The following is a 15,133-nucleotide window of genomic DNA, read 5'->3' as shown; positions in this document are numbered from 1 at the left end:
TCTAAGGTTCTGACATCAAAGCATTTGACATTGAAATAAAATTGTGTTTTGCAATCCCTACATAGATATAAGCAGTCAACCCTTATAATACAAGCACAGCCCCACTGCAAGGGAAAATGTTTTGGTTTCCCGAAGCTGGGCTTTAATAAGCCAGCAGAGAATATTAGCAGAGTTAAGTATAGAAGCCAAGCAGCCTGTAGATTGTTTTTTTTTGCACTTGTCCCAGTGAACCGGTTAGGTACTGGGCTCTTTACATACGGGATGGAAGGGATGATTTCTTGAATCTTTAGAGTTAGCAGCAGGGGAGGGATATTTGGTAGGGTTGGGAATGTTGTAGCATTTTGCCATGCTCAGGCTACAGTTATGGACAAATTAGTAGTACCCTTATAGCTCATTGAAGTTTCATTCCTCCTGAAAAGTGATGAATTTAAAAGCAAGCATATATGTACGTAGTTACTCTGCTGTTTGGTATCTTTGTGTGCACCACACTGAGCATTGACCAGAAAAAGCAAAGGAGTGAGTTGTAAGAGATCAGAAAGAAAATTCTAGACCAGCATGTCAAAACTTTAGAACAATTTCTAAGCAGTTTAATGTTCCAGTTGCAAATATAATGTTTAAGCTCCATGGGAATGTAGACTCCCTGGACGTGGCCATAAGTGGAAAATTGACCCCAGACTGAACAAGGGAGTAGTGTGAATGGTAGACAGAGAGCCAAGGATCATTTGGTGTTAATGGATCTAGCTAGTCTACGACATATGTTTCTTGGAGCATAGATTGCCCAGAGAGCACAGTGCCTTTGGCAAGTATAAGATTGGTAAAGTAGTTTATGTAGTTCTGCAGGTTTTTTTTTTTGAAGAACCCTTATGGGCATTCTTAACATTGGGAATATCTGAGATCAGCTTAGTCTTTTCTTTCTTCAGATGAGAGGCCTGGATAATAAGGTGCCACAAAGAGCACTCTTTAGGGCTTCCCATTTGATGGTGAGAGCAGTAGTGTCCTCTGCATTATATTGTAGTAAATTATCAATCTCAGACTTAAAGCAGAACTTCAACCAAAAGAGGAAGTTTTGCTTGTTTGCATCTTCCTCCTTCCCCTGGCACATTTGGCACATTTTGGATGGGAGCAGGCACCTGGTTTCAACATGTACCCGCTCCCACTTCTGGCTCAGATCGCTGCAGCAATCTGAGCTGGAAGTTTGCCCTCCCTTCTGGGACACATCACAGGTCCCAGAAGACTATGGGACTATTCACAAAGCACAGTGCGACTTGCACATGAGCATTAGGAAACCAACCATGAAGCCACAAGGCTTCACAACTGGTTTCCCTTACTTCAGATGCCAGCTCCTGCACCTGAAGCCAATTGAAGAATTGGCTCAGGTGAGGACTCCTTGGACAGGTAAGTGTCCTTATATTAAAAGTCAGCAGCTACAGTATGTGTAGCTTCTGACTTTTAATTTTTTTGAGGGAGCCCGGAGCTCCTCTTTAACGGCTAACCGGAAAAGGAGATTATTGAAAGGGTTTCATTAGGTCTTCACAAAGAAGAGGTTTGGAGGTATGGCTGAATTAAAAATCAAAGTAAATAATGAAATGGTCTGACCATATTGTGAGGCAATCTGCGCCTGTGGTTGCCAACTAAGAAGGCAGTGATATATGAAAAAGTGGTCCTATTCCTACTGAAGCTTTCTTTACACTTTGCTTTGCCTGAATGATGGGCCTTTCTGACAGGAAAAACTTGAGTAAAAATGTTTACCTGCCTCCTTGATTTTCCTATTGGGCAGTGAGTCTGTCCATAACAGTAATGGACCAACAAGAAAATACAGGGTTAGAAAGATGTGTGCAATCTACACACAACTGGGAAATGACAGCTTTGCCTGTCAGAGATGTAGGCTGGAACCCTTGGGGGTTTTTTAAGTGGAATTTGTCATTTCCTCTCGATATTTGGTTTGCAATCCAGAAAGTGTGTAGAAAATGTGTGTTTAAGGGGTCCAATTGCAAGGTGATCACCATAATAGCTTTACCAACCAAACCAGGCCTGTGTAAAATACTCCTAACATACTGATTTGTAGGCTCTTATTTCCATTTTCACAGTCATATACAGTGGTATGATGATCATGTGCAGGCATTTTTTGACTTGCCTATTTACTGTTGCACACAATTATGCTGATAAATTCACATTATATATATATATATATATATATATATATATATATATATATATATATACTCAAATGGTTTGCATATCCTGAGAGATCTGATATTTAATTCTGTTAATGATGCGGATATTTATAGTTTTATATCAGTGACATTTTCTCCTTTTTTATGTAGGCTACATTGCTTCAAATATTCCAATGTATACATGAAAAAAGGCAGGAAAACAAAGTACAAGACACAAAAGGAACTGAAAGCACAGCAAAATACTAACAACAAAACATTTCTGCCCAAGTCATCCTTACACTCTGCCAAACAGATACAGTGCACAATTAAACTGCTGAGGTTGCCATAGTGAAAATGACTGTGGGCCAAGTTTTGGTATAAAACACAAAACAGATTGAATCAACCAAAATTGTAGAATATATCCACTTAGGCTTTGCTGGTAAGATGAAGCAACAGGTTTTGGATCCTTTCTGGATTTTTAGGCTGCATAGATATGTAGATATGACAAGGTAAATAGTAATGGATTTGGCTGCTGCTCTGTCACGTGCACCAAAGCTGTTTGCAAAACTTTTAGACTGGTTTTCTCTCCACTAAATAGAGGGTGGTGACCAGTGTATTTGCTCTTTATTCAACAGTACATTATAACAGAAGATTTCATCTCCATATTCGGTTTCATCTTTTGCAGGTACCTGAAGAAAACATCAATGGTGTCATTAATGCGCTCCAAGTCAGCCAAGCGGAGAAGCGTTAGAAGTCTTCTGCCTTGTGGCTGTGTTTTTTTTGTTTTTTTTTTCTGTGCAGTATTTCAAGACAAGCTGAATCTCAAGAGGTGCCATGAAGGACGAAAGACACTGAATTGGAGATGAATATGAGAATCTCCTGAAAGTTTTTTTTTTTGTTTTCTTTTATTCACATATGGTTTTTCTTATGTTTAGTTCCAAAGTGATCTGTAACCTTCCTGCTAACTTGGTATAGGACAAAAAAAAAAAAAAAGAAACAAAAAAAAGAAAAAAAATGGAAAAACATAAAAAATTGCATTGCACTGTTGCAATTAGTTATTACTGAGATGCAGTAAAGCCTTGGCTGTAGATGTATGATCTGCACCTTCCTATAGATGAGTGTGAAAGTTTCATTCGAAAATGTCTTTGTGAAGAGGTTTGCAAGCCTAAAGAGGAATGAACATCACACAATGGTAAAGAATATTGCACTGTATTCATCTATTCTTCTTGAAATGGTGTCAGACTTGCATAAAGATTGTATTACCATAACTAGTACTACATATTTAAATAGGTCTCTCTAGCTTCTTACCCTTGCCCGTTCCTAAGAGCAATAGTTTAAAGGCTGCTCCTGCCTGGAACATAGATGGAAAGTGATGATTGGAGGTGATTGTTATCAGCTAATCTCACTGTAATTTTCATGTAGAAATGAAAGAGGGAGTGTTGGCAGCTTTGTATAATTCTCTGCACCTTGTCTCTGCTTTTACCCCCTTTTTATTTCTTTGCATGGTGAATTGTGCTTTTTTATTTTCTATATTTTTGTAGTGACTCTTTGGTCTAAAAGAGCCTTCTGAAAGTTTTTAAATTGTGAGCCATGTCCATGCTTTTCATGCAAGCTACAATCCTCTCTTTAGCCTTGCTTTGAAAGCTGCCTCTAAGGCAAAACAAGTGCTTCATTGTTGGTAAAAAAAAAGAAAATCGTTGTTTTAGCAGTTCATGACAGTGATTTGTTAACTGATTTTTATTGCTGACTGAAAAAAGAACATTTTGCATGTCGAGAGTTCTTTGTCCTAAGCCTACATTTTCAATGTTACACTACAAGCACTAGACTAACCCTTTATATACTGTCACCTTTATCTTTTGCAAACACCTGCCTTGAAGCTCTTGCACCTTGTAAGGAGAGATTTACTAAATAATAGTAAATGTGTATAAATTTATGGCAAATCACCGGATTCATGCGCCATGCATGAATGGAATACATTTCCCAGATTAGAGTGATTTCCAGATTAATGTGTACTGGTCACCTTTACCTACTTATTGGAGGCTGCCAATTTGTGAGCTGATCCAATGTTTCTGAAAACTCACCCTACCAATTTGTTGTAGTGTGATTTCATTGGTTCCTAAGGAACTTATACTGTCATCCTCACAAATATTGGAAAAGTCCATGTTGTGGAGGAGACTAGATCACATAAAATACAGTGTGGCCACAATTAAACTGAAGATATTCAGGGTCATGTATCTTAATGCAGGGATTGGGCAGAAAAATGTAAGTAGCTAATTAGCATATCCAACAAATTGTGTATGGCCTTTGGTAGGGGCTGATGGACTATTGTGACAAACTGTTAAAAGGTCTTTCAAAATGACTCAAGCCTTTGCAAATGTGGCATCTTGCCAATTCTGAATTATGTAATCAACTATACTAAATCATTATCCATTCTGAAATGAACAGTGTTTGTTGCAGTAGGCTATGAGCTTTTTCCAGGAGCCACACCCACATTGGATGTTTCTGCAAATGTTTACAAAGTATTTTCAGTTTTTTTTTTTGTTAACGTTAAGCTCCATGCTCAAAAAAAAAAACACTAAATATTACAGTTATGGAAATAATTAAAACAAATTAAAAATAAAACTTTTTTAAATATAACCACTGTAAGTACTTAAATTTGACTTCATACAGCAGCATTCAGACTGGGGGGGGACTGGGAGCCAGTCAGGTGTACTTACTACAGTGTTCTGAGACAGAACATGTTGATGTCCAAAGATAGCAGAGGGATGAGCTCACCAGTCTACTGTTGCTCCGCTGTTGCCCAGTCACATGCTTGGGTCAAGAAGGTGACCAAGCTTCATTGTTTTCCCGCAGTAAAGAAACATCATGTCACAAAGCTAACTGTGCTGTCAGGCAAAACTGTGTAAATCCTAGGATAGATAGACATTAATTCAAATCTTTTGTCAGTTACAAATCTCCTATATATGTATTTCATTGTGTAGTAAACCTTTGTTTGGAATTTACTTTAACATTTTTCACCAGTTTTCCATGTGATCCTCCTGTTAGATCATCACCCTGAATACGGTCAGTTTAATTCTGGCCATCTTGAATATGTGTGGCTTGCCACACATGTATGCAATAACAGTTTGCACCAGTGTAAATCTTAAGTCTAAAAAATGTATTTGCATTGTAAAATGTAATTTTGTGTCCTTGGACATGATGTTTAATCCCTAGTATCAATGAGGGGCAAGCTGTTTGGTCAGGGTTGGGTTTACTTCTATTATAGTGTATAAAGAATTTTTCTGCACTGGTCATAAATGATTGCTAATCCTGAGAAACTTAGCTTACCAAGAGCATAGAGTACATTAAATTTTCATGCATCTATTTCTGTACTGTAAGATCATATTGGACCTTATTTTTAACATAAGCTGTTTAAACTTTTACAACTCCTGTTTATAACATATCATGGCAAGTCCAGGTAAAGGTCCTCACTTCTAAATAGCAGTCTGCTGCTTAAAAATGTCATATCTTAATTAGAGGAGTTTTCTTAGGAATGCTTGAGCTTTCTGTAACTGTATTTTATTTGCATGTTTCAAGATATACAGTATATCCGAAATTTAGCAGTAAATTGGTTAAAAATGCTGACAAGTCATTTCATTAGGTATCAAATAAGCTAAAGCCAGGATAAAAACTCGCTTCAAGTTGTCATGCTAACCATGTGAAAGTCCTTTAAATAATTTCCTCCCTAGCCCCACTTTATATGAAAAGGGCTTTAGTTCAGTCATGTGATAGATATTCTCCCAAATATAGTTGTGCTGGCTAAACTTTTACACGTAGGCACAAAGGTAAATATAAAATGTACATGAAAACTAATTTTTGAGGACACAAAATTAAAAATACATTCAAGCATTATTTTTTATTAACGAAGGCCTCATGCACACTGCTGCCTAAAAATGCAGTGTTTTTACGCCAACAGGCTTTTTTTATTTTTTTTTTTAACTTATCCAAATGCAGCCCATTGTTTTTAATGTGCCTGTACACACAGGCACATAAACATGTGCTGCATATAGATAAGTAGAAAAAAAAATCCTGAAATCAGAGTTTCTGGTCAGTATTTTGTGCATGGACGTGCATATGCATGTAAATTGCTGATTTGAAGAGGTCAAAAAAAGAGCTAGAAGTTATTTTACATGTGTATGTGCAAATACACACAATATAAACGCAAGAAATTTTGGCCAGGAGTACTGATGTTCAAACATCAGTACCATATGCAAGCACCCTAAAAAAAAAAAATAATAATTTTCCCAGACACTAGGTTTTTTCTAACCTTTCTGTATTGCAAGATGACAATGGCCATACATATATAATCTGTATTACAAGCTTTAAAAAAATGTAATATTTCGATTGCTATCCTTTACAAGACACAAGGAGGAAAACACACCCTATAGGCTGTGAAAAACAGACACATTGTAGTAGTTGTGGAAAATGCTTGGCTCCTTTTTGTCTGCTATCAGTAATGTACTAAATAGTATGACCTCTGAGACCCTAGAGAAGCATCATTAACTATAATTTGCTATAATTCATCCAAAAAAGGATTTTCGACATTATGATACTTTGTGCCCCTCTCATAATGGTAGTGCCACCACAGTGCTTACTCCACACTTCATCTACATTTTTTGAGTCATTCATAAAAGGTAGGGTGTATTGTGGAGTCCTCTGTGTTTTTCGGATTGTGATCTGCATAACACAGCAGAGAACATTCCATAGTGGAAAGAGAGCTTGGTTATATGGTTTTGACAGGTCATAGGCAGCCTCTCCTCCTCATGACACTTTTTTTTTTTTTTTTTTTTTTTTTCTCCATGCATTTTAATATCCCAAAGCAAATGTTGTCCCATAGAGGGCTTATTTGTAAAGCACACAGCCGTGCCAGAAGTTTTTATTTTTTAGGTACGATCAGGCTGCTGCTTTTTAAATGGGCCTTAAGGTTTTACCCTGCCAGTAAAATTAAAACTGCCGATTATAGACTTAAAGCTTTGAATGTAATAGCTTCCTCCATTTTTTTTTTAAACAAGCTATTTCTTGTTAGTCAAATGTTACACATTATAATTTGTTGGGGATTTATGGGGAAATCCTGAACATATGTTAATAAAAGCTAACATTAATGGTTCTAAAGTGGATCATCGAGAGCTTGCTTACACGAGAGAATCAAGGTTAAAAGTGCTGCCCCTCCTTCTGAAAATGCTAGAAGCCTGGCTGTCATGATGACCCTTTTGCTTCAGTACTTGAGTCCCTGAACCTGAACAGGTATGCAGATAAGGAGTTAAGATTTCATTCCGTGTAATGATTTGTCAATTTTGTTTCAGGCCAGTGACCAAAAAAGCATTCTAACCAGAGTGTCGGGTATTTTCTGAGGGAGGTCAGCAATGGCAACCCCCATATATTATAATAGGCTTTTTCTTAAAGTGTTTTTGTTATTTTGACACAGAGGAGGCATCAACAACATTTTATGCAAATAAAGGCCAATATTTCACTAGATTCAAAATGGCTGCCTTCTTCATAGTCAGATGACAACCTAGCTTAGCAACTACCCTCATCTTCCATTAGGTCCCAAAAGATATGGTTTATTATTAAGCATGGTTAGGGTGATCGACCCATGCATTTAGCCAATTGGATGATATAGCCATTTTCTATTCACATGTAGATTTCATTTTAAACAACATTTATTGGAGTGACTGCTTAGTACCATTGTCAGTTGGAAAGCATGTTCTAAAGTAAACACATTTACATCCGGTTGTGAAACATTCTATGATATGCATGAAGTATTTTATCATTGCATATTTTCTTGTTTTGCCAAAGACTTGCTCATAGAAAAGTTGCATAAGTTTGTTTTTTTTTGTTTTTTTTTTTTGTGGAGGAATTACTATTAGAGTCTTTACACCAGCAAGTAGTGTAATCTTGTTGCTGCCTTGAAGGACCACAAAATAATGGATTACTTGAATCTTGCAGCAACTCTTCTGAGCCTTAAAGGATTGAAAAATTTGAAAAAAATATTTTATTTTTATAAACATTGCACTCAAGCCATTTGTCAAACAGAATGTGTGATGTGAGCATTTTTTCCTTAAAGTGATTTTTTTTATTTAATCCATGTCCCTTGAGAGGCTTGCCATTGTTTTATAAACGATTTCCTCTTCACACCAGCAAAGTGGAGTTATAAATTTTGGCTATAGTTTCCATTTGTTTAGAATAGTACATATTAGCAATGCCACGTTAGCAATTTTAGGTGAGTAAGCATCCTAAGGATTTTGTATACATTGTGCTTGTATAAAAATACAGATTGGATGTACAATAAGTTAATCCTTGAAAAGATTGCATTCTGATGGCAATGTATGTGACTGTCATGTGTTCAGGTGATATAAGCACTTGCCCTATTATAGTTAGTCAGTCTCTCGTTTCCTAGATTCAATTCATAGATTAAAATCCATGCAATACATGACACCACAGTAAATACTATATCATCCTTTTGAAGTTTTAGTGCAATGTTTCTCAAACCTGTCGTCATGTTGCACCAACAGTTCCTTTTTTTTGGATGTCCCCACAGTAAACTAAAACACTTAGGCTGGGTTCACACTATGTTCGCATGCGGCTCACAGCAGGGGTCCGGTGCGTCCTCGTTCACCGTTTCAGGTCCAATTTCAGTCCGAATTTTTGGCTGAATTTGAACCTGAAACGGACCAAAAGACGCACAGGGCTCCTGTGCAAATTCGCACTTGAGGCGGAGATATGTGAATCGGCTCCATAGAGCGATCAAATCTCCTGCTATTTTGAATTGGATGTGAGGAACCCCACATCCAATTCGCAATAGTGTGAACCCAGCCTTAGATGGAAAACAAATGAGTCCATCTTTACATATGTTTGGTTATCTGTATGTTTGGTGGTACCTGAGTACAGGCTTCAGAAACAATGTTTTAGTGAATAGTTTGCAAGAAGGTACTGTTATGTGATAAATTATGTATTGCCACTTGGATTTAACTTGAGTTTCACTTTGGAGTCCCTTAATATATCTGCACCAAAATGTCTTCAAACAAACCTGCATCTGGAACAAAAAAACAATCATGAACTCAGTGCTGGGTAAGAGGTGCACCATAAGGCACCTTATTGTATTTTTGTAACAGAAATCCCATTGCCTGTGCTGCCAGAGTTTCTGCAAACACTTACACCTGCTGGAAACCGAAAAAAGAAACCATCTTCCCCCCATCCCCTAGTGACATATTTGATGACATTTATGGGGGGGGCTTAAGCCTATACAAATACACGTTAGAAAGTTGGTGTATGTATAGGAAACTTTGCTGGCAGGGAAATTTCTACTACAAACGGTATGGTCAGTCACTTTAACACCTCTCACCCAGGGCTGTGTTTATCTTCTGGGCTTTACTTCTGATAGTCTCCTTTATTTGAGAAATGATAGTTTACATTATTGTTGAGAAACATGCTTAACGTTTTTAGCAGTGGAAATAACCCACATTTTGGGATTGGTTGAGAGTAAGACCCCTTCCACACTAGGCGAATCTGATCAGCAGAGTCCGTCAGCTCAACAGATCGCTCCGTTGATTTACGCTGAGCTGGCAGATGACAGGTCCGTCTCTGCTCACTGAGCGGGGAGGGGCCTTTTAGAGCTCCGCTGATTGCTATGGAGAGATTGGATGAAAACGGACATATCTCATCCGATCCGCCTAGACGGATAGCGAACGTATCGCCATACGCCTGTTTTGGCGGATCAGTTGGCAGACGGGTGTCAGCGGACACATCTCCACTGACATTCGTCTTCCCATAGGAGACAATGGATGGCCTGCTCGGATCTGTCTGAAAAATGGACAGGCAGATCCGAGCGGGCTTGACGTGTGAAAGGGGCCTAAGGGTTTAGATGGTGTAAGTTGGAGCTGTCCACATTGGACAGGTTGAGAATAGGGGTTTAGTTGTAAACTGTATAAGGATTTAATGTAATAGGGAACTGTTCCCTTTCTGTATGGAGCATCTACACTACTTATTTTTGGTCTTAATATTAAGACGAGAAAGAACAATGTTTAAAGTCCTGCAACATTCAAGTCATATCATGGACTTGACTGCCTGAACTACTAAAGCTACTGAGATACATAATTAACTCTTACTCCTCTGCTTATATTGGATAAAGCTGGCCATAGATTGCTAGAAAAAAAGCAAATGGATCCCTCCAACCATGCATTTGAAGTGGAATAGAGGAATCCTCCCCACTGAGACATTGTATTCTGATAGTGGGGACTCTCCACTGTCAAAATACACTGCTTGAATACTGAATATGCTGCAGTCGGTGACTGAGAAAAATTTTCCAGCTTTCCCATGCGGCAAAAGTCATTCAGGAGTGGGCACGAGTGAATTGAAATTCATCCGGTCTCTACTGAACCAGCCAAATTTCAGTCCATCTATGGCCAGCTGAACTCATCCACTGAAGTCACGTCAAACTAATGCTATTACACTCTGGTCCTCTTACTAGTCTTTATACAATATATATTGTACATGTTTTGGAAAGTTATTCACTGAACGCTTTTGTACTTACTGAATAGATAATGCTCAGATCTAAGTGCTGTATCCCATTTCAGGCAATCAGAAGTCCCTCTCCTGAAGATAAGCTAGTACTAGTTAAATTCTGATTCATTTGTAATAGGTACTGCACATGGTTCCTTCCACGGTTTGGTTTAATAAGCACTGCTGGCTGGCTTCTTCACTTATGTGAAAAAGTTCTGCAGGTTTCATGCAACATGGAAATTGTAATAACTTTACTGGTTTAGAAACAAACAATTATGGCACTCCTTCCATCTTTCATAAGTTTGGACACACTCGAGCTGCATTTATACAATTGTAGTAAAATTCAACATTTGTATATGTACAGGGCGCTGCTATTCATTGCAAATGACCCCCAACACATATACAGTAATTTAAAATGCATCAGCATTATGGCGCATGACAATGCACAGATATGAGAACTTTGTGTGTTGCGGTGTGCTGCTTTGGCAAAAATAGTATAGGTTTATTTTTCATTTAATGAGGTGTCAGCACATTTAAATGAATAGGCTTCCTTAATGTGAATCCTGTAATTGGGCCCTAATGTTTTCTATTCTCAGTTTGGCTTATTCAGTAAGGAAGTGCCTAGTGTAATCACAGATATGAAACGCCAGAAACCAGATCCCAATTTACTGTACCATGCCTATAATCGTTGCCCTTTTAGTCGATTTTAAATAAAAAAATTAAGTGAATTGTTTTATTATCTGCTAACCCTTCAATAGATGAGGTCTATGGTTTAAAAAGTTTTAGTTAAATCTGAACCTATGTAGATATTGAGTTACATGTTCCTAATTACAATACTTAGACCCAGTTGTGGATTATTCTCCGCTGTAAGGTCAATATATTGTGTTTTCATTCCTTTTCATGTTAGGTACCCTAGACAATAAAGATGCATTTACCACATGTGCTTGAAAAAGGATACATGTTGCATTGATGTATGTTCCAATTGACACATATTTCCAAAATGTTTGTTTTCAAGGGATCTCATTCTATTGACTCATTGACAATTGCTGATCAGTGCAATTTTTCTAACGCACCTCGTTGCAACATGTTGGTGTAAACAGGTGCTACTGGAAAATACATCTGGTGTGAACAAGTCTTATGTTAAGAAAATATCAGGTTGTCTTTCTTCAAATACCAAATTAACTTACTAAGATCCAAAACACACTTGAATATCTTTGCAGTAACTGTAAAAACTGCAGTCTTTTGGCCAAAAATGCCTCCTCCATCTGACTTGGCCACAAACAACTCAACTGTCACTGAATCAGATGACTATATTTAATATCTGTACAGGCTCCTTTGCTTATTGTAGGCTCTTGTCTATTGATTGCGAGAAGTAAAAAAGATGATTCCCAGCAAGTGATAGAAAGGAGAAGTTGAGGTTTCCCACAACTACCAGATTTCTGTATTTGTCTAGCAAATGTTAAAGCTGTGGGAACCAACCATACCTGTAATAACCCATATCAGATGAGATTTCTTTAGCCACGCCAAACTTGCTCTGAGCTCAGGTCTGCTGTGGAAAGAAAAAATGGCATTGTTATTACTTGCAGTAAATTATTACATATGTTCCAGGCTAAAGATTGACGTCACTTATTGGTTTTAAAAATTAAACCTTAAATTGCTAGTAGGTTGGCAATACATGGGAATACTAGGTTATGGTAAAACGATTTGTTAATTTTAAAACATGGTGCTGTTGGCAAAACATGCCGTAGAGTTTATAGTAATGAACGCTCAATTGATTGTTACAGTTTACACCCTTGTGACCACCGAACAGTATTTTTAAACTGGCCCTCTTGATCTCTCATACAGGAGCTTCTTGAGTTCGAATCATTTATTGTCATTCAAATGTCAACGGATGTTTACTATTCTAGGCTGTCTACATATTTCTTGCAATTCAATAAGTTTTACATCCTATGAATATCAAGAATACACACATCAGTGGTTGTAAACAGAGGAAAAATTGGGCATTGTTCCATTTGACTTATTGTGTCTGCGCTACTATAATTAATTAGTAGTACTAAATTATTCTGCAGTAAATTAATTTTGAGACAAAGATATTGCTATTGTCAGAAAACTGTCACTCTTTAAACACTATCCTTTTTTTTCCATTCAACCCAGCGGGCCGAAAAAAAAAAAAGTGAAAAGCTCAGGACGAGGCGCTGTACTAACAATCCGATGTTAGTACTGTGATCTCCCCTGCTGAGCTACTGTGTTCTGACAGGGATGCCGGCCCTCCAGAACACAAGGGTCAGTGCTCTCAGCCATTGGCTGAGAGAGCTGATCTGGTGCCAATCAGCATACCTTTTTTGGCCATGACCCTTCGAAAGAAGCAGGCCACTGTACACATGGGCTGAATGTCGGCTGGTTTCTGTTGAACCAGCTGATGCCGCCCGATGTTCAGCCAGTGTGTACAGCCCTTAAGAGTGGGTGCTTACAATCTTATGGTAAGAAGTACTGATAGTAGTTGAGAAAGAAACCCAGCAGGTACACAGTGATGATGTGGGTTTTGTGAACTCTTGAGAGTTTATCAGATCACAAGGAACTCATGACATTGCTGATGACTTTAGACACCTGTGAAAGTGATGGGCCCTCTTTAAAGGGTAGATACAAACAAAACTGACACTTAAATTTTGTGTAGCTTCTAGCAGGCTTAGTGACAACACAACTTATACCATCTTTTGGAAGATCTCTAGATGTGATTAGTACCAAAATCACCCTACAAGAATGGCTTTTACGAGTGGGTCCCACTCTGCCTGCCGGTGTTTCATCTGCCAAGAAAAAAAAAAAAGAATTTAGAAGAATATCGCCTCAGGTGGGGTGGTGAACTGGAAGGTAGTGAAGCTCACTTGACACAGAAAAATTGTAGGGGATAAGAAAGCCAGTGGACAATTTGGCTCACTGAAATCCATTCACAAATTAACTGACAGTTTTCAGTTGACTGGCCCTGAACAGTAGCTTGAAGGATTGCATATTCCAATAATACAAAATAATTGTCAAGTATAATCACAGGATTATAAAATGCAGTTTTACCCCCCAAAAACGACAGGCAATATATAAATCTTCATGTAAGTTGGGGGTTAATACCGAATTCTTTCTCTTTGTACATTTTCCAGATAATTTTCACACTCCATGTCAAATGGTTACCTTTAAAAACATTACTTTGGTGTTAATTTGCACAAGGCACAAGTCATCCAAAGAAAAGAAGTATTACTTTTATAATAAAAGAAAAGTGAGTCTTTTCTCATTATTTTGCTCATTCTCTTAGTATCAGTGCCTTTCTCATATCTGTATTTTGAAATTGTGTTTTTTTATTGATGATTATACCCTTGAACTTAGTCTTGTGTAGGATTTGTGAATGAATAGATAAAAACTATTTTACTTTGTTTGAAAGACCATATTTTTGTGTCCTGTTTTTTTTCACGCGTCAGTGTCACTCATACATATACTACTGATCTTAGGATAAATTCACAAAGCATTACCAGAATCTTTATTTTCAGCCATGTGGAATTTTTAAATCCTATTGGACTCTGATAAGTCTGATAACTCTTGAAATTTTGAAAATAAGAATCTTTTTCCTGGTATGTTAGCTTTGTGAAGTGATCCCCATATGTAAAATATCAAGTCTAAATGCTGAACTCATTTGATGCCTTCTTTTCTGGTTACGAAGAAAAAGCTTTTCATTATTCACTAGTTGTAATTGAAGAAAACCTGTACTGAGAAAATTGAGTAAAACCAGCCATAGATGGAGTCATTTTCTTCCTTTCCACAGGTTGCAGGAAAGAAAATCGCTTGACTCCCCCACCAACATAGACAGGGTTGATAGGTGAACCCCTCGCCATTGTGTTCTCCCGGCGGGTGAAGCCATGCCCCCCTGTAGCGAGAACACAATAATTATTGCTAGTGGCTATAACAGCCGCTAGCAATAATCACATGTAAAATCCAACAGACTGGTTGTACTCAAGCTAATCAATCAACTTAGGTACATTCAGCCTGCCCATGCATGGTTCGAATCTCGGCCAGTTCATGCCGAACCTGCCGAGATTTGAGCCATCTATGGTCGGCTTAATCCATTGCGTTAAAGAGGAAGTAAACTTCCTCTGCTAACATTTACCTATCGGTAAGCCTATAATAAGGCTTACCTATAGGTAGAGTAAATATCTCCTAAACTTTCATTGTTTAGGAGATATTTACATTACCTGCAGCCAGTGACATCACTGGCACTGCGCTCTGAAGGAACGGCCAGGGGTGCCATTCCTTCCGAGCCCTGTGCTGTGAACGGCGGCTCCTGCGCGGGAGTGACATCATCACGGCTCCAGCCAATCACAGAGCCAGAGCCCACAAACTCAGAAGCAAGACGGGTGAAAATGGAAGCGGCTACAGCACTGATGATGCGCCGCTGGAACAGT

The 15,133-nt window shown here is 38.1% G+C and overlaps 1 protein-coding gene across 1 annotated transcript in view; it reads left to right on the top strand.

The window, feature by feature from the left end:
* CASTOR2 (cytosolic arginine sensor for mTORC1 subunit 2) overlaps nt 1–14,124 on the top strand; it is a 234,407-nt gene extending 220,283 nt beyond the window's left edge. The window contains exon 9 of the mRNA XM_073615078.1: nt 2,839–14,124. Coding sequence (XP_073471179.1) covers nt 2,839–2,904 — 66 coding nt within the window. The 3' untranslated portion in view covers nt 2,905–14,124. The remainder of the gene's footprint in view (nt 1–2,838) is intronic.
* Nucleotides 14,125–15,133: the final 1,009 nt, after the last annotated feature.

Source organism: Aquarana catesbeiana, linkage group LG02, assembly GCF_042186555.1.
Source record: "Aquarana catesbeiana isolate 2022-GZ linkage group LG02, ASM4218655v1, whole genome shotgun sequence".
In the NCBI taxonomy this organism is placed as follows: Eukaryota; Metazoa; Chordata; class Amphibia; order Anura; family Ranidae; genus Aquarana; species Aquarana catesbeiana.
The sequence above is the reverse complement of the archived record's forward strand: the minus strand, read 5'-3'. Positions and strand labels throughout refer to the sequence as shown.